Here is an 18610-nt window from a genome sequence, read left to right as displayed (position 1 = left end):
TTTCAAGTCGTGTACTCGGTGCCTTGGTCGTCTGAATGCATGCAATGAACAGGCGCGGTTTTGGTCGCGACCACGAAACATCCGCGCGTCGACGCACAGCAAGTGTTGTATTCAAGAACCAGCAACTCGGTGGCCGTCCACATGACGCTCGGCTTCGGCGAGACGTTCGTCTACCTCAATCTCCTGTACTACGTGAGGTAAGAATCCCCTTCCCACAGCGGTAGCGGTCGACGGGGCTCCCAACTTGCCGCCGCCGCCCCTGCTTACGCCTTGTCAGCACCCTCATGCTTCACCGCGAGTACTTCCCCTTCCTGCCGACCCCGGAGTCGGAGCCACGGGGTCCAGTCGACCAGCCCATGCTGGGGGCGCCCGCCCCCGAGGGCTGGTGGGACGACAGCTCCCGACTCCTCTTCGGCGCGGCAGAGCACATCGCCGCCATTCTACACGAGGCCTCCGAGTGTGGCGTGCATCTCATGACGCCCTTTGCCGGGTTCTGCGCATTCTCAGCCGGCTACCTCAACCTCTACGTGGCGAAATACCCCCGAATGAACCTGGGCCGCAGCCCGCGAGCAAGCGACTGTCTCAAAATGTGTCTCGACTACCTGGAAAAGTTTCGACTTGTCTGGAAAATCGCCGACGGATGGGTAAGCCGCCCGCAAGCATGACACGACCGTGGCCACCGTTGCGCTAACATTGAGAGGGCGGCACGCGCAAGATCAAAACGATACACCATGCATCCGTGCTCTACGAGCGAGCAACCGAGGACCGGACACGATACCAGGGGCGCACACGAGCAGACTTTGATACTCTACACCAGTCTGTCCACGAGTTCCGTGTCGTGGATAGATCCGACGCGCATACTCGGGAGATTCGGGGCGCGGAGCGGCCCTCGGCGCAGGCGACTTGGCCGGTTCAAGGGCACGAGCACGAGCACGAGCACGAGCACGAGCTCGACACTAATACCTTGTTGAACCAGCTTTTCGCGGAAGTCAGCAATAACCTCGACGAGCAGGGGGCCTGGTCTCAATGGTGGCCGGCGATTGATCAGGTGGATCTTTAATGAGCTGCGTAATTACATCCGGGGTTTTTTTTTTCGTTGAAGCTTCCAATGAATGAGTGACGACCTTTGATTTTTTTGATTTTTTTTTTAAAAAGGGCTGTAATATCTGGTTTTCTATACATGTCCTATTTTTATTTCCCGGTCTAGAAAAACAGTCAACAGATAATGCACCTCTTCATATGGCTCCCCTCCCGTCACCGCCAACAAATGCATACCTGTCGCGTCAACCATTCGCCGTTTCTCCTTCCAATCACGCCTTTGCAAAGACCTTTCTCGAGTTCATCAGGCGAACAGCAAGCATAAAGAGCATGCCGACAAAAGGCGCCACAACCACGCCAAGAGGACGTTTTTTGAAGCAGCTAAAAAGGCACGTAAATGGCGTCTGGATTCTGTACTAGATCTACTAGAAATTTGGGACGAGAAGGGTGTACATTATAGGCGAAGAGGTTAATAGCGTTATTAGGTTGAAAATTGGCCCGCCTTGGTGTCCGGCCCGCCTTGCTGTCGAGCACCACCTTTGGTGGTGAGGGCTTTTGCTAGCCGAACCACATAAAGTGGGGCGGGCACGATTAGCCCCAGCAAACGTATCGGGCGCGCGTACAGGATCAATCCTTGCCTGCCACCAGCATCTTGTCGTAATTTATGACTGCCTGCAACAACACCTGGGCCCCGATGGCGCTGCGCCCAGTCAGTCTGCGGTCAGCAACCGGGCACCTGTGCCCGCGCAGCAGGAGCAAAGAAGGACACACGTACCAATCCTCAGGGCTGCAACACTCCTCGGGGTGGTGGCTCACGCCGTCCTTGCAGGGGACGAATATCATGGTCGTGGGGACCTTTTTGCTCGTACACACGCTGTCGTGGCCGGCTCCGCTCGTCAACGCGGTCCATCCGTGCGGTCCAACGAGGTCGTCGGCCGCCATTTCAACCGCCCTGATGCAGTCTCCGTCAAACTTGGTGGCCTCCGAGTCAGTGTCCAGCGACCAGTCGTACTCGACGCCCCTGCCGTCCTCGTTGCGGATGCAGTCAAACGAGGCGAGACACTCGCTCAGCACTTGCGCGACCACGTGGTCCTCGGGGTGGCGGATGTCCAGGGAGAAGGTCGCCGCCGAGGCAATCGTGTTGGTGGACGAGTTTGGCGGCATCTTGACCACGCCCGTGGACGCGAGCGCGCCGTGTCTCCTGGCAATGGCATTTGACGAGGCAATCATCTTGGCCGCGGCCAACAGCGCATCGCTGCGCATGTCCAGCGGCGTCGTTCCCGTGTGGGCGTCCCGGCCCGTCACCGACACGGTCAACCACTTGTAGGCCTGCGCCCCCTGCACGACGCCAATCCGTCTGCCTGTTCGTTCGAGCACAGGCCCCTGTTCGATGTGCAGCTCAAAGTGCGCCGTCAGCGGATATCCCGCCGCGGCGTCACTCGAGCACTCGACGCTCCCGAGGTAGCCGTGGCGCACGAGTTCCGAGTGAAGAGTGACGGACGGGTCAAAGATGTCGGCGAGGCCCCATGCTTTCTCGATGGGGACGTTGCCAGCCCACACGCCCGACGACACCATGGAACTGGGAAACCGGGCGCCCTCCTCGCTGGTCAACAGTTAGCCGAAGCGTGCCCGGTCTCGGTCCGTCCAGCACGGAGCAGCTGGCGCGTGGTGAGGAGGAGGAGATAGTTACTTGGTCCAGTTGATGGCGCCAACGTCGTGGTGTGTCGTGTGCCCCGCGTCTTTCAAGGTCCTGAGCACCTCGACGGCCGCGAGGACGCCCAAGATGCCGTCGTAGCGACCACCGCGCGGCTGTGTGTCGAGGTGGCTTCCCATTGCGATCATCGGTGCGCCGGATCTGGACGATCCCGCCCGCCTGGCAAACTGGTTGCCCATCTTGTCAACCGTCAACTGGCAGTCTAGCTTGGCCGTCTCTTGGGCGAACCATTGCCGGACGCGCGCGTCGTCGTCGGACAGGGCGAGCCGCGACATGCCGGTGTCGTTTGGGCCCCTGTGTGTGTCAAAACATGTCGTGAACTCGAGGCTCCTTCTCACAGGCCGCGGGCCAAAGTCGACTCACTCGCCGTATCGATGGGCCGCGCCCCATTGGCACGTATGGTGAAGTGTCTCGTGGAGTCTGCCCGCATTGATCCTCAGACCGGAGTCACCAGACCAGGAGGTGGAGAACAGCCGCACTGGGCTCGTCATCGAGAATGCCGCAGGCGAAGCACGGCAGAGGCGCCGTGAAGCGTTCATGATGATTGCGGCGATCCAGTTCGAGGCGGAGACGGGGAGAGGACGATGGACTTGCGCAACTCTGCGCTGAGGACGCGCGGATATTTAAATTGATGGATGCCCCGCACGCGGGTGTGAGTGTGGAAGCACCAAAGTGATGCCTGGTACACGAGTGCACGCCCTCCGTCTACAGCGTGGGCTTCGCCCTCCTGGAACACAGTCTTCCGACACGATGCCGGCACCTCACACCCGCGCAGCTGCCAGGACATGTCCAGCGCAGAAGCGGCGAAGTTGGAACCAAGACAGGAATAATGACAAGGTCTGGTGCCAGCCGATGTCGGACTGGCAGGGCGCGACGTGCAAATCGCTGCCGACACGCAAACAACTTCAACACACGCCGACACTTTATGCTACTCGTCTTCCCGGATCACAGGCATCAAATGCACGCTGAGGATGGCAGGCAAACGAAAATCTAAAGTGGTCCAAGCTTCAGCTTGGCAAATACGCATCTTCTTCTCTTCCCCCAGAACAAGAACTATCAGCGCACGGGCAGCATTACCCACAAGGAGAGCCGGTATGGTGACGCTCTGAAGTGAGAGCATTGATGTGCCCTCCCATCACCGCAAATGATATTATGAGCATGCTCAGATGTTTTTCGGGGCGCCGTCGCGCCTTTTTCGTCTTCCGTCGCCCTACTACCACGTCGGGGCTTTCTCCATCGCTACCTCGCCGAAACATGTCGCTCGTGATGAGATGAAAATGCCGTGTACGTCGGGACTTTGCATCCTTATGCAGCACCCACAAGGATCTGGTTGATAGGGATGTGGACTGCAAAAACAGAGGTCAGCGGAGGGGTGGGAGGCCAGGGGAGAGACCGCGACACGCCAAAAAGGGGTCGCGTACTCAGCTTGACGACGTATCCGACAACACCCATGATGACGAAGCCAGTACCGACGGCCTGGCAAATCTTGGCAAACTCTTTCTTGTCGGCTGTGTCGGGGAAAAAAACGTCAGCAACTTTGTACGGGCGGGACCGGCGCAAAGGTCGGGGGCAGTACGCTTCTGGCACTTGTTCATGAATTGGACGCCTTCCCTCACGAACTGGCTGGGGGTCTCGACGAGCTCCTGGATCTGATCGGACATGTTGGCGGGCTGAAGGATGCGTGGGAGACTGGCAAATGTCTTGAGGGATGGATTCACACTTGGCGGACGAACACGACAACCGACGAACCGTTTGTCAAGCTGTCCTCAATTTCTCTGGGTCGGGTCGGATAAACCATCTCCGGGACGGGCTGTCAAGGCAGGGACCCGCCGGCGCTCGCATAACCCTAACCCTCGCAACCCTCACCGCAAACGCAGTCTAGGTCCAAGCAGACCAAGTTGACGCGGTTCAAAGTCCGTCATCAAAGGGGGCGCACCATGCTCTGCGGGATATGCCAAAGTCCTGTCTGTCAGCTTCTTGCCCGCGCAAGTACAGCGTGACGTCAGACGTGCTGACGTCTTGGAACAAGATGGTCCGAAAACTCGCCGCCACCAGCGCCTCCCTCTTGTGAAAAGCCATCGTCAGCAAGCGAAACACGGTTGTCGGGACGTCGACCCTCGATGTCGACGTAGCACAATGACCATCCAGCTCCCCTCGCGTACCTTCTTCGAGGCGTCAAAAGGCCGCACATACTCGTACGTGCACATTCGCCCGGCGGGCACCGCAACTCACCCGACTCTCCTCCTCCTCCACGGCTTCCCATCACACGTACCCGACTGGACGCGGCAAATTGACCACTTCGCCCGGCTTGGCTACGGAATCATAGCCTGCGACCTACTCGGCTTCGGGCAGAGCAGCAAACCCGCAGATGCATCCAGCTACCGTCTCAAGCCAATGGCCGACCAACTCCACCGGCTACTAGACGCAGCTGGCGTGCAAAGGGTCGTAGGCATCGGGCACGATATTGGCTCGACGCTTCTCTCCCGGTTCGCAGCCTACCACCCAGACAGGTTCATGGGCCTCGTCTTTCTCGCCGTCGGCCCGCCCAAGCTAGGCACCCGCTTCGACCTCGACTCGGTCAACGCCGCGACCAGGCGGGCCATGGGGTTCGAGCTACTCGGGTACATCAACTGGCTGAGCGACGGCGACGACCAAGGGCAGCAGGCGCAGCCGGTGCTAGAAAGGAACGCCGCGTCCGCCATGAGCTTGCTGTTTGCGCGTGACCCCCGAGCCTGGGACGAGTGGCTCCGCCCCCTGAACAAGATGCAGCAGTTCGTGACGGAGGACAGACGCGTGCCCCTCGGTGAGTGGTACACGAGCGACTTGCAACGGCGGCATTTGGAAGCATTCGGCAGAGAGGGCGGGCACACCGGCTCTACGCGGTGGTATCGCATGTGGCGGGACAACCTGTTTGCGCCCGACGAGGAGGGCTTTGAGGAGCTGCTCCTGTCGCAGCCGGCTCTGCTCGTCGCGCCGACGGGGGCCGGACAACAGGAACAAATGCTGGCTGCGTGGGCGCCGCGCTTGACGGTTCGCCATGTCGACTCGGGACATTGGCTTCATCTAGAAAAGGCTGCCGAGACTAATGCCGCCGTACAAGAGTTCTTGGACACTCTGGGCAGCGGTGCGTGATGGGACGCCGGCCAAGCGCTGCTTTGGGCGCCCAAGGTGATGTAGACACGGGGGAAGCAGCATAGACCGCTTGCTTGTTCGCATTACGCTGCAGCCGCAGTCATACTACGTTCCTCTTACGCTCCGTCGCCGTGCTGGGTATGCTATCGGGCTCAGTGCTGCTGTTTCCGCCCGTAGCAGTGACTGACTATAGTCCGTGCAACGGTGTTGACTCGCTGCGTGGACTGCTATGCTTTCTTTCCCTGCCTTTACCTTTGCTTGCGGCATCGACTTGCCGCATTGGCGGACTGCCTTGCCCCTCGACTTTACGTGCTGCGTTGGATTGCCAGGCGTGATGTGTGCCTCGTCGCGCAATTACATGTAATCACTCGAGACGTCTGTTGCCATGATACCGGCGCCGAGGCTTCCAGCGGTGTATTAATAAACGCGTATACCGTCAACACCGTAGCACTGTCGATTCGAGAGACGATGGCTCCAAGCCAGACAAACTCGCCATGAGCCCTCCCTTGGCAGCAACTCCCAGCGACCAACGCACCGCAAACATTGATTCTAGGCCGGCAAATGGCACACCGCCTCAATGTTGTTCCCGGCAGGGTCCAAGACAAACGCCCCGTAGTAATCGGCGTGATAGTCGGGCCTCAAGCCCGGCGCGCCGTTGTCCGCTGCACCAGCCTCGACCGCGGCCGCGTGGAACGCATCGACCGCGGCGCGGTCTACCGCACGCACGCACGCACGCACGCACGAATCTCATCAGCGTCACGGGCCCCCTCGGACAAAGCCTGGCGGAAGAACTTACCCTGTGCTCTGAAGGCAATGTGCAGCCCTGCCGCCGCTGCGGTGTCCTTTGTGCCCATGACCCAGAAATCAGTCGGCTTGTAATCCTTGGTCGCCTCGTGCTTGGACCCCAGCCCGACGAGGTGAGGGCCGAATTGATAGACGACCTCGTAGCCGAGTGGTTGGAGGGCCGCCAGGTACACCGCGAGGCATTTTTGGAATTTGTCCTCTGGGACGCGGAGGCTTGTGTGGTCAATGGCCATGTTGGATGTACAGCAGTGCTTATCGGGTCTGCGAACACGGGATGCAGGAGGGTTCTGACACTTCCAAGCCGGACGACAAAATATCGGGTGGCCCGGCCAAGATGTACAAGTCGACACAGCGGCTGGCGGCTCGCAATATCCCACTCACGCTGGAAAGCTTAGTATCAGGGGCGACGCGTGAGGAGCCCCCTCGCGGTCCAAGTGGGCGTCGCCGTCGTCACGTTTCGTGGCGCAACACGGCTCCGTTGGTTGCGCTTCCCCGTGAACTGTGTCGCGGCCGACGAAATAAGCTGCACATGGTCTCGTGTTTTATGGGTGGCGGGGGTGACAACTTGAGCTCGCCGCGACTCCGTGAAAAAGCAAGGCTGCCGGTTAAGTGGGAAGCGTAGTTACCCCGTGCAGTTTTCGGCACTCAGTCAGGTCACGCACATTCGTCATTCCGAAGCCCTGTTCCCATGCAAAGTGTCAAATTATGAACAATAATATGCAAGTCGAAACAAGTGCCCATCGCTATTCATGTGCCACCCAGCCGCTGCTTTAGACTCGTCAACCTTAGGGGTCGTTGTCCATGCGTTTAGTGCCTCTCTTGCGTCTTCTCGTATCCGTCGAGATTTCCCCCTCCCCCGTCATCTTCGGCCTTTGGCGCCGAACCGGCTTCAACGTCCGTAGCCCTCGCATCAGCTTCCGCCTCCTTTCCCTCGGCTTGGGCGGTTGATGACCCTGACTCCTCTGGAACAGACGGCAGCATTGACTCTGAGCTGACAGATCTGCTGTTCGGGCCCGCCAGTCGTGGTGTTGTCGGTAGTTCAGGAGTCAGAGGCTGACTCTGGGGCAGTGCCGCAGGCATCTGCCCTGCTGCATGGCTCGTGTTTGTTGGGGGGACTTGGGGCCAGTTGCCATTCCCGCCGTACAAGTCTCGAATGGATTTTCCCTCTTGAGCGGGATCTCCGTATATATAACCCGGGTGAACGCCCAACAACTCCATAGGATATCTATGGCGGAAGCCCCATTGCCTCCATAGTGACAACTTCTGGCCAAGTGTCTTCTCCGCCCACAGGGCCCGTAGTCGTTCTTGGTCTCGTGCATCGCGGGCTGGGATATATCTTGTCAGAAAGATGGACGGGAGACACAGCAGAATCCACAGCACTGTGCTGCCTCGAAGAGCGTCCTCGCCAGACATGAGGCAGGTGAACCAATGGTAGGATTCAAAAAATCCAATGAGACAAATTGTAGGCAGGACGGTGACGATGACTACCCCCCAGTATGGAGTCTTGCCACAGTCGCGCCACGCACAGCTGCCCCTCATATCAAGAAACTGATTACTGCTGTCGCCACTGCTGTCACTGGTTGGTCCCGAGGACGATGTTCGGGTGGGATTTGGAATTCTGCATTTTGTCATGTAGACGCTGTAGATGGGATGGCGAGTTGCGGCAGCACCAGTGGGATGATGAGTGCTTGCCAAGTATGCCGAGATGAAGGTGTAGGTATAGGCGTTGTCGTCATCGTATTCGGTGGTAGCGATGCTAGTAGTTGCCGACGTGATGGAGACCTGATCAGCTACTTGCCGAGGCACTGAAACCTGGGTGGTTGTCGTGACTGTAAATGGTGTCGGGCAACTGGCAGGGGCAGTGAGTTCAATTGTCTGGAAGAAGTAGGTACTCGTGAAGTCCCTCCGGTTGTAGGGAGTCACGGAACTTGTCAGGTCTGAGGTGGGAATGGCTCCTAGTGGGTAATAGCGCTGGATGTAAACAGAGTCGTCGGAGCCACCGCCATACACGTAGCTACTGCCGTCGTAATAGGAACTGCTGTCTGTTGTTGTGTAGACCGTGACTGGCGTGACAGTAACGGTGACGGAGGGTTTGAGGGTGACGGGCGTGTAACGCGTGTATGATGTGGTAATGGTCTCGGTTCTGTCAGCATACCTGTCGGTGTATGTGCGCTGCAAGACAGTTTCGAGATATATGTCGGTGATGGTCCACCTTGCGGCGTCTACTGCGCTCAAGAGTAAAAGTAAAAGTGCTTGCCAGAGACTCTCGGTGCGAACCATGGCGATAATGGTCAACGTGTTGAGACGAGCGATGGGATCCAATGTTACCGCAGGTCATATGGTGAAACTTTGAGAAGTTGCCAGCAAGCCTTCAATGTTGTTTCCGTCTCTCCTTATTAGTCAGACTCAAAGGGTTCAGGCCCCTGGATCTCCTGCTCTCATCATGGCGACGGTGAGCCTTTGCAGCCTTTCCTGACTAGACGAGGCTGCCATTCATTTCGGCCGCTGCACAGTTAATTCACGAGGGAACAGTTTGCGGTAGCGAGCCAATGGAGAAGCTGTCGGACGTGACCAGGGTGAGTCTTGAGGGACGCGTTTATCGGACGGTGCCCTGCAATTTCGGCTACAGTTGGGGTTCGTGGTGGCCGGTGAGATGCAGTTGTGGTTCTTTTTTTTTTTTTTTTTTTTTTTTTTTTTTTTTTTTTTTTTTTGCGAGTCCGTCGCGGTGACTGGGGTCATATACTGCAAGTGCCGGCCAGGGGTGCGTCGCGACTTCCCTCCGGCAAGCAATACTTGAACCAAGCAACCAAGCAACCAAGTGTGTGGCATTATTTTTTCCTGTCAAAATTCATCACCTCAAATCACCATCAACTCAACTTCATCTCTCCAGTTGCGCCAGAGGTTCATTTCGCACACATCAAAAGCAATTCCGAAGCGGAGCCCCTTGTTATTCGCTGGCATGGCCAACCAGTCGCGTTGTGCATGCGCCTCGCACAAATATCATGCACGGGATATTAGTACAGGGCTTATGTAACGACATTTGATCCTCGTACAGCTTCTCTTCATGAACGAGTCAATGGCATGCTGAAAATCAGCCTGCCAACAAACCAACTGTCAATGCCTTTGAGTGACTCTTTTATACCTTCAAACCCACATGCCTTGCCGAGGCGCCCCTGCGTTTGCGCAAACCGGAAACTACGCGTATAAGTGACGACATGTTTTTGCTAAAGGTTTGACATGAGAGACCTGAGTCGAAGTCGCCTTTACTCACTTTAGGATCCCTGAATCCGGGAATCCGTTGCCATTTCAAGTCGCGTGAAACCATATTTATCTTTGGTGACTCCCTAAAATGGGTGTATCATGATGGAGATAGATTACCGAATCCGTCTCGCTGCCACCTTGCCGACCCCTGAAAACTCCAATTGGATTTACAAAGGACAGAGATCCTGACGATGGGACATGCTGGGCCCATATCTGGAAAGATTGCATCACCTCATCTGAATGCCAGCCACCAATGCCCAAGAGCCTAAAAAATCAATGAAATAATGTTGTATAGGACCGCAGAGACGGTGTGATCTATCATGTGACAGCTAGCGGGCTGTTACCCGCTGAGAGACTGCGTGTCAAATCACCATCTAACGCTACTAAATAAGAACTGTGGTTCATTCGAGTAACAAGGCCCGATGTGGGAACAAGAGAGCTCATCGCAGCTCATTACTGATAACAGCTACTCGCCGTTCGGAGCCTCACTGCCACTATCATCTCGAGTATATACTCACATTGGTGTTTGTACCATATAGCGTATTTGGCAAACGGTCATAGGCTTCTAAGGACCTTCGAATGGCATCGGAGCATGTGCGCAAGCCATCCATCTACCTTTACAAAGTGGAATCCAAGTTTGGGAAGATTATTGCTGTATTTTGACGTGCTGAAAGCCTGTGACTTTCCCTCGTCTACTACGGCGCCAAATGCCAAAGGCAGCGATAAATGAATACAGCCACCATGAGGTGTACATGCTTACTCCATACTCCAGGCCCTATTTACCAAGCTACTTGGCCGTCGCCTTGACATGGGGCCCGCCCTCATGGTCATGATCAATCTCATTGAAATTCTCGTCATCGTTCGCACTCAGGTCTGCATGGCTGCCAACTTGGGTGCCGGCCCGAGCCACGTCTTCCCCGCTGGCTTGCACTCCCTTGGCCCCCAAGACCTCATCGACAATGCGCTTTCCTTCATCAGCTTCCCCGTTGGAGCTGCCGCACCCCATGCAGCGCCACGTGCCTACCTCTACGAGGCTCTTGGTGCCCGGCGGCGCCTGTCCATTTACCAACCTGCAGCTGTGGCAGATGAGTGCGAAGCGGTTCTTGGCCGCCGTCTCGTCTTCGCCAAGGAGCACGTCGAAGATGCGGTCGTACCAGTGCGTTTCGGGGACCATGTACTGCGTGCGGGACGGAGCGGGCGGGGCGTATGCGTTGGGGGCGAATTCCGCATCGACGTCGTGAGGCTGCGGCTGCGCATCAGGGCGGGCAATGTTTGCTGTCGGCGGAGGGGGCAGGTTCGTTCGTCCGGTGCTGCTAACGTGGGGTTTCTTTTTCGCCTTGTCGTGCTCCCGGCCCTGTTTTGTGCCGTTTTCCTCAGACTTCTCCTCATCCTCCCCCTTCTTCTCCCCGCCGTACTTTTCGATGAGCTGCAGTGTGGAGTCGTACCTGGTGGCATCCTTGAGCTTCTGGATTGTCTTGGCGCGATCGTCGTGGTAGCCCTTTAAACGGGTGGTTTCCGATTCGATTCTGAAGTTGAAGTAGGCGTTGATGAGGGCTCGTACTACGTACACTCTGTTGGTTCTCTTGGTTAGCTGTGCGGTGCTCCGGGAGCGTGGCAAGGGGCGGAAGCCCACAGAATCGGACCGCCTGCCATGCCGGTCCATTCATAGGCGCCGAGGTTCTTGTGGCCTACTACGAGGAGCAGAACGATGGCGTAGACGACGTATGCGAAGCCGAAGTAAAGCGTCCATAGGACTTTGACGCGGCGCGCGCTGGTGTGGAGTCGGTCCAGCTGGGACTGGGAGGTGGTGATCTTGGAAGAGAGCGACGACAGCGTCTTTTCGAAGGACGCAGGCGAGGAGTCGGCGCCCTGGATGGTTTGGGTTTTGGAGTTAGTTGCAATATTGAGCGGGGGAAAGGGAAAATTCTTGCCTTCCAGGGCCAGAGGGAGACCATCTCGGGTCTAGGGCTCTGGCAGGTGGACGCGGAGACTGACGAGGGTGATGGTGAGAGGTGGTGATGTGAGGCTCGAGCTGAGCTGAGCTGAGCTGGCAGCTTGAAAGTGCCAGGTAACCCGGACGGACCTAAATAAGACTAACTACTTACCTAGGTAGCTTGGCAAGAAGGACGGACATGGGGCGGAGAGCATCATCAGCCACACTTCGTCTCGGGCAGAAGTAACCACGAAGTATTCCGCGGGCTGCTTGGTTCGAGGCCTATCTTGACAACTAGAATGGATATAGGCCAGCTTGATGAACAAAATATGTCAGATCACCATTTCAAAGTACAGGGTTCAGTAGTGCACCATAGTCTTTGGGCGGATGACAGCCTGTGTGGGCCAGCCGGATCATTGTGGCTCAGCAATAGCATCAGCCACGGCTGCAAGTCCTCGCTATGACCAGGGGAAGGACCGACTTCCGGAAAGTGTCAACCTCACAGGATCGTCACTCTGCGCAACGTCAACGTCCGTTTTTCGACAGCAGGAGCCATGATTGTATAGCATAGTCACCCGCGCATCTCGTTTTGTACTCCTCTATCCCGTTCGTTCAACCACTTCCCTTGTATTCCTGCTCTGCGTTCCTTATGCCTGCGCATTCCGATTCCTAGACACTAGACACCACTTGTCTGTCAACTGATCGCCCGTGGCCTGGCTAGCGCCCACGAGCACAATGTTCCAAGTTGGTCTCTCTGGCCCTGCTTACCATCTAGACGTCCTGAAAAGAGCCTAGTCACATTGTCCGTACAGTTACTAACCGCCCTTCTCCTCCCGGCAGAGAATCAGAGGCGCCATCGACCGCACCATTGCCGAGGAGCAAGCCCGCCAGAAATCCCTTGAGAGTGCAACCCCTTCAAGGTCCGGATCGACTTCGTCTCGCAGAAGCGATGCCGATCCTACTGGACGCAGGGCCCGGGCAAAGAAGCCGTCCGCCGATATAACCGATTCAACGGTCCCAAACCCCGATCCGGCCGTCTTTGAGGCCGCCTTTGTCATCGACGACAGTGACGAGCCCAGTCGCTCGGGGACACCTGCACCGCCGCTGCCCCCGCCGCCTCCTGAAAAGGATCATGTCGACGGGGATGGGATGCACGCGTCAAAGATTGGGCAGGCAGACACCTCTCAGACCAATGGCACGAATGCGGATCAGGAACACGCGGATGGCAATGCGAAAGAGGATGGACATGCTGCTGCGCCCACGGGGCTGAGCCCAGAGATTAAGCAGCGGCTTAGGAAGCTAGAAAAGTTGGAGTCCACGTATCCGGGTATGAGAGATGTATGGCTTGTGTTCATTGAGTGATGTGCTGATGTGAGTGTGCTGCAGAGCTCCTACGGTCATATAGGGTTGCGCATAAACGCGCAACCGCCATTGAACCCTTTGAAAAGGCGCTGCGTGAGAACACGCCGCTTACCTCCATCAACGACCCAAGTTCTCTGGTCGAATATCTCAACCAATTGAACTTGAGGGGTGACATGGTCATGGATGAGCTAAAGAAGGTCTCAGCTGACAAGGAGGAACTCAAGAAGAAGCATGCCGAGACCGAAGAAAGGCTCAAAAATACACGGGAAGAATTGGAAGCTTGCAAAAGCGGTATATCTACCAAGGCTGCTGCCGATCCAAGCGAACGCAAGCCTATCGAACCACCTGCCGGCACCAGCCTTGATATTGCTGCTGAGAAAGCCAAATCCCCAGTTGCGTCCGTCATTAGCATGTTCTCACCCAAACAGAAGGCACAGGACACCCACCAGGGCAAATCAGAGACCGAGGACTTCTTCTCTTACGACGAAGAAATCCCCCAATTGCAGGCTGAAGTGGCGTCCAAGGCTGAAGAGATTGAGCACCTCAAGCGCAAGGTGGAGAACCTTGAAAAGGAACTCTCCGTCGCCAAGGAAAGTAGTACTGGCTTGGCTGAAAGTTTAGAGCAGACGAGCAGGGCATTGAGCGAGTCTCGGGCGTCTTACGAATCGCAGGCGTCGCTACACACGCAGCTCGAAGAGCGGAACGCGGAAATCAGGACGCTAACTGAAAGGCTTGGCGCGACACAGTCGGCGCTGAAGAAGCTGGAGGACCAGGCGGACAAGGACAAAAAGGAGCACGCGTCGACGGTCAGGAATGTTGAGTCTTGTCTTGCCAAATCGGAGAAGAAGGCAGCTGAACTTGATGCCGAGCTCATCAAGGCTGGCAATGCAAAGTCGATATCCAAGAAGCTGATTGACGACCTCAACACCCAGATCAAGTGTCTGGAACAGGAAAAGTCGCAGAGTTTGGCCAAGATCGAGTCGTTGACCAAGAAAATGGATTTGCCTGCTGCCACGTCCCAACCTGCAGCCGCTGAGGCAACTGCTGCAGCAACCCCTGCGGCTGGTGTCTCCAAAAAGAAGAACAACAAAAAGAAGAAGGGCAAGGGTGGCGGCGGCGGTGGCGCAACGGCTGCTGTATCCCTAGCTGAAGCGGAGGAGACCAAGGAAGCCGGTGACAAGGCGGACAACGCAGCCCCTACTTCCCTCAAGGCTGAGATTGCCAAGCTCAAGGTTGAAGTCGAGGAAAGGGACGAGCAAATCGAGAAACTCTCCAAGAAGCGCAAGACAGAGGAGGATTTGCGAGAAGAGATTGAGAACCTGCAAGAGAACCTGGTCAACATTGGACAAGATCACGTCGAAGCCAAAGAGAAGATCAAGGGTCTCGAGAAGGCAAAGTTTCAACTAGAGAAATGTATTGCCGAGCACGAGGCTCAAGTTGGATCGTCACAGTCGAATGGAACTGGTCATGCAAAGATTCAAGGTGACCTTGACGCTCTACGCAAGGAGTATGACGATCTCAAGAACAAGTCGACCGCGTTGCAGTCTGATTTGGAAGCTGCTCAACGACTAGCTCAGGCGCGATTCAAGGAGCTGACGGCCCTCAAGGAAGTCCTGCAAAAGGCACAACCGGAGCTGAAGAGTTTGAGACAAGAGTCAAGCGAGTTAAAGACAACCAAGGAGGAGCTTGCCGCCAAGGTCAAGGAGCTGCAGGCGGCGGAGAAGCGGGAGCAGGACTTGAAGCGTGATGTCAGCGAAGCCCAGCAATTGGCAACTGATGGCGAAAAGGAGTTGAGGAGTCTACGGGAGAAGCTCAAGTCTGAGGGGAGCAACAAACAAAGGGCGGAAGACGGCAAGCGCACAGCCGAGAGGGATCTGCGGCGGGCCGAGGCCGACAAGATCGAGGTCGTCGCCAAGACGGAAAAGATGGAGCGCGAGCTACAACAGGCCCGAGTCGAGCTCAACACGCTGCGGCGGCGTGTCAAGGAGCTGGAGGAGCAGACGCACAAGCTGCGCAGGGAAAAGGCTGCGGCGCAAGAGGAAGCGGAATTCAAGTCGCAGCAGTACAGCAACGCACAGGGCCTGCTTGCCAGCATGCGCGAACAAGCGGCAGAGCTGTCGGTGCAGCTCAAGGAATCCAAATCGCAGGCAGAGTCGCTGGAAGAGGAACTGGTGGAGGTGCAGCGGCTGCTGCAGGAGCGAACGCGCGAGGGAGAGACGATGCGGCGTCTGCTGGCCGACGTGGACGAGCGCGCAGACACCAAGATACGCGAGATGCGCGGGCGGATGGAGGCGGCGATTGAAGAACGCGAGCGCATGGAAGACGAGTCGAGCACGCTGGCGAGGCGCAAGACGCGCGAGTCGGAGGAGCTGAGGAACAAGATTCGCGAACTGGAGCGCGAGGTCAAGTCGCTGAGCAACGAGCGGGATGAGCTCGAAGAGCGGCAGAGGGAATGGAAGCGGCGGCGCGACGAGCTCGAGGCCATCGAGTCCAAGGCGTCGGCAGAGACGGAGGAAATGCGCACGACGGTGTCGCAGCTGCGGTCTGCGCTGGACATGTCGGAGACGCAGCTGCGGGATGGCGAGAAGCAGCGCGGCGACCTGCGCAAGATGCTGGACGACTCGCGGGTGCGGTATGATAAGCTCGCCAAGGACCTCAAGACGGCGCAGTCGAAGCTGGTGGTGGCGGGCTCGAGTCGCAGCTCCATGGATTCGATGCGGAGCAGCGGCAACGGCAACGGCGACACCGCGTACCTGAAGACGATATTGCTGCAGTTTCTGGAGCAGAAGGACGGGCGGTTGAGGGCGCAGTTGGTGCCCGTGCTTGGCAAGTTGCTCAAGTTTGACAGGTAAGTGTCTGGTGGTGCTTGTACGTGTGCGTGAGGTCTCGCGGAAGGGACGAGGCTGACCTTTTTGCCCTTGCCCCCGTCCAGGAGCGACGAGCAGAAGTGGATGAATGCGGTGCAGCACATGGAGGTCAAGTAGAAACAGGCAAAGGGGCCGGTTGGGCGCATGCGGTGCTCGTCACGGGCAGCATATCTGGAGAAGCGCGGCGTGGCGAGGAAGACGAGTCGGAAGAGCGGTTCGTGTCGACCACAGTCTGCCGCGCCGGCAAGCCGAGACGTTGCGACGCCACTTGACGGCCTTGCCGAATGCTGTCTCGGTCTATTTTATATACAACTACTATTCGATGACTCTGTTCCACACCCTACACTGGCAGCGAGGGCATCCCAGTGAGACAGTCATTCCCCCTGCCCTCGAGGGTCGTGCCAAGTCCAATTCCTCAACAAGCCCGACATGTCTCAGCTGAGCGCAGGGCATCAGTAGCAGCAGCACGCTTGCTCGCATATAAATACCCAGGGGGGCCAGGCTCCCGCGGCCGAGGAGAGGGGGACAAGGCAGCAACAACAAAACAAAACTCCAGTCCTCCGGTCACACTCAAGCACAGCACAGCATCTCAACAGGCCCCGAGCATGAAGTCGCTTACGCCCGCCCTCGTCGTCGTCGCCGCCGCCGCCGCCGCCGCCGCCGTCCCGCTGGCCTCTGGAAGCGCAGGCGTCGGCTCCTACGCCTGCTACTCGGAACCGGAATACACGCCGCCCTGCGCGCCTGGACAGCTGTGCGCGCAGGTTGCCATGCCCGTGGAAGTGTGCTCGTGGCAGTGTGGAGCGCCGCCGCCCTACGCGTGGAGGGAGCGCTGCAGGCCCTGTCAGGCGGACGTTTGTCGGGCCATTTGCACGTGCGAGGTCTTTCGTCCCAAGAGTGCGTAGAGGGCCAGGCCACCACGGCTACGGCTCGGATGCCCGTCGACGTTGACGCTGGCGGGAGTGCAGTTGGAAACCATGGTCAGTCACATCTCGTCGTGTGCGCAGTGCATCCTTCCTGCCCGGGGCCGACGTTCGTCAGTACAGGATAACTACCGGAAGCAACGTGGAATTCTGCGGGGGGCAGGGGAGGGCTTGCTCGCGCCCGTTGGCATGTAAACTACAACCAAGTTACTATATCCGTCTCGCCTCGCCGTCGTGCCAGGTTCCGTCTCTGTCCAAACGATCTACATGCCAGTCGCCCGCGCCGCCCCAACAACGCACCGAGTATGTTGCATGCCCTCGGTAACCCGTGACGCACGTAAACACCTCCCTGCGCCGGTCCTGCCTACCCTGGACATGGCTACCGTATCCCCATCGCGCCGCCCCCAGGAACTGTCATTTCCGCGCATCACGCACATCGTCTCCTCTCGTCTCCTCTCACGCGACACGTGTAAACTCGGCGCAGGTTTCTCCTCTTCGTTCAACCACGTCCTTCGCGTCATTCAATGGCTGCACCCCCACCTTTCCCTTTCCCTTTCCCGGACCCGTCCCGTCCATGTATCTCCATGTCCTGTATCGATAAGCACCCCCCCGGTCATGCTCCCTCGTGGCAGCGCTCCCACGCCCCCCCGTTCGTAGGGCTGAAAAAAAAATAGTACCCCCCCCCCCCCCCTTTCCCGTGAAGCGAGATCTGGAAACTAAAAATCCTGGTCTGGTTAAACGACATGCATTCTCCGACGCAGGGTCCTCATCAACCGACGCTGCAACACGAGATCCCAGCCCGCTGCCACGTTGCTGACTTGGTTCCATGGCCAGACTGTCGGGCTGTCGGCCGTCGACTCTTCACTTCCCCTCTCGCTCACATCACATTTGCCCGTCGCACCCCGACCTTGAACGAGAAATTAGCTCAGTTATGGTTGCAACGGTGGAACCACCATCGACCTCGCTATATACCTATTCAAGTTCGCACAACGAGAGTATATATGCCAAGTGGGTTGTGCCACTGGCGACCCTCGGGGAATCTCCCATACCAAAAACATATCCTTGACCAGCGCAATGGGATGCTGCCCGCCTCTCTTCATGACAAGGCAGTGCACCACTCTGTCATCACCCCTTCCCCCATGGGCCTCATCAGGAAGAAAAAACGCCATACATGCAATATCCTGGAACATACAAACTAACCCATGAAAACAATGTCCAACCCGGTCGTTGGGAAACCAATCTCAAAGGGGAACAGAAGGGGAAAAAAGGAAAAGGAAAAAGAGAAACGACGCCCTTCAAAAAGGGGTAAAAAAAAGGCCAGGAATAAAACTGACGTAAGAAAATCGATCCAAATCAAATCAAAAACGAGGAGTGGAGTGACGAGATCGCAATGGGGGCAAACTTGAATTCCACTCCGGGGTATCGTGATGTTCCCTAGTGCTCTGTATATCGAGTTGTTCATTTGTGCCGTGCCGTGCCGTGTGATGCAATGTACCGAATGCGTTCCAAAAACCCTCAAGAAAACAAAACGGAAAAGCAATAATGATAGGAATATGTCCGCGGATAGAATGAATCAAAT

The 18610-nt window shown here is 57.1% G+C and overlaps 8 protein-coding genes across 8 annotated transcripts; 3 read left to right on the top strand and 5 right to left on the bottom strand.

Annotated features, from left to right (window-relative positions):
* Nucleotides 1-141: 141 nt before the first annotated feature.
* Nucleotides 142-1060, top strand: MAM_07761 (uncharacterized protein; the record flags this gene model as incomplete). Its single annotated transcript, XM_040826559.1, has 3 exons — nt 142-197; nt 278-644; nt 701-1060. The coding sequence occupies 3 exons, from the start codon at nt 142-144 to the stop codon at nt 1058-1060; spliced, it is 783 nt and encodes a 260-aa protein (XP_040675511.1).
* Nucleotides 1061-1665: 605 nt separating this feature from the next.
* On the bottom strand, nt 1666-3291 carry MAM_07760 (Amidase, hydantoinase/carbamoylase; the record flags this gene model as incomplete). Its single annotated transcript, XM_040826558.1, has 4 exons — nt 1666-1738; nt 1814-2641; nt 2729-3046; nt 3116-3291. The coding sequence occupies 4 exons, from the start codon at nt 3289-3291 to the stop codon at nt 1666-1668; spliced, it is 1395 nt and encodes a 464-aa protein (XP_040675510.1).
* A 766-nt stretch (nt 3292-4057) lies between these two features.
* MAM_07759 (protein transport protein SEC61 gamma subunit-like protein) lies at nt 4058-4413 on the bottom strand (the record flags this gene model as incomplete). The annotated part of the gene is made up of 3 exons (XM_040826557.1): nt 4058-4098; nt 4174-4260; nt 4305-4413. The coding sequence occupies 3 exons, from the start codon at nt 4411-4413 to the stop codon at nt 4058-4060; spliced, it is 237 nt and encodes a 78-aa protein (XP_040675509.1).
* Nucleotides 4414-4888: 475 nt separating this feature from the next.
* MAM_07758 (Epoxide hydrolase-like protein) lies at nt 4889-5884 on the top strand (the record flags this gene model as incomplete). The annotated part of the gene is made up of 1 exon (XM_040826556.1): nt 4889-5884. One exon carries the CDS (start codon nt 4889-4891, stop codon nt 5882-5884), a length of 996 nt encoding a protein of 331 aa, XP_040675508.1.
* A 549-nt stretch (nt 5885-6433) lies between these two features.
* MAM_07757 (glyoxalase family protein) lies at nt 6434-6921 on the bottom strand (the record flags this gene model as incomplete). Its single annotated transcript, XM_040826555.1, has 2 exons — nt 6434-6597; nt 6681-6921. The coding sequence occupies 2 exons, from the start codon at nt 6919-6921 to the stop codon at nt 6434-6436; spliced, it is 405 nt and encodes a 134-aa protein (XP_040675507.1).
* A 574-nt stretch (nt 6922-7495) lies between these two features.
* MAM_07756 (uncharacterized protein) lies at nt 7496-8968 on the bottom strand (the record flags this gene model as incomplete). The annotated part of the gene is made up of 1 exon (XM_040826554.1): nt 7496-8968. One exon carries the CDS (start codon nt 8966-8968, stop codon nt 7496-7498), a length of 1473 nt encoding a protein of 490 aa, XP_040675506.1.
* A 1768-nt stretch (nt 8969-10736) lies between these two features.
* On the bottom strand, nt 10737-12299 carry MAM_07755 (uncharacterized protein; the record flags this gene model as incomplete). Its single annotated transcript, XM_040826553.1, has 6 exons — nt 10737-10913; nt 10974-11520; nt 11583-11818; nt 11945-11996; nt 12055-12164; nt 12237-12299. 6 exons carry the CDS (start codon nt 12297-12299, stop codon nt 10737-10739), a joined length of 1185 nt encoding a protein of 394 aa, XP_040675505.1.
* A 318-nt stretch (nt 12300-12617) lies between these two features.
* MAM_07754 (grip) lies at nt 12618-17013 on the top strand (the record flags this gene model as incomplete). The annotated part of the gene is made up of 5 exons (XM_040826552.1): nt 12618-12626; nt 12723-13209; nt 13269-16092; nt 16177-16224; nt 16668-17013. 5 exons carry the CDS (start codon nt 12618-12620, stop codon nt 17011-17013), a joined length of 3714 nt encoding a protein of 1237 aa, XP_040675504.1.
* Nucleotides 17014-18610: the final 1597 nt, after the last annotated feature.

The sequence above is a fragment of the Metarhizium album genome (genome assembly GCF_000804445.1).
Source record: "Metarhizium album ARSEF 1941 chromosome Unknown scaffold_35, whole genome shotgun sequence".
NCBI lineage: Eukaryota > Fungi > Ascomycota > Sordariomycetes > Hypocreales > Clavicipitaceae > Metarhizium > Metarhizium album.
Note: the sequence above shows the minus strand (reverse complement) of the source record. Positions and strands in the feature narration are given on the sequence as shown.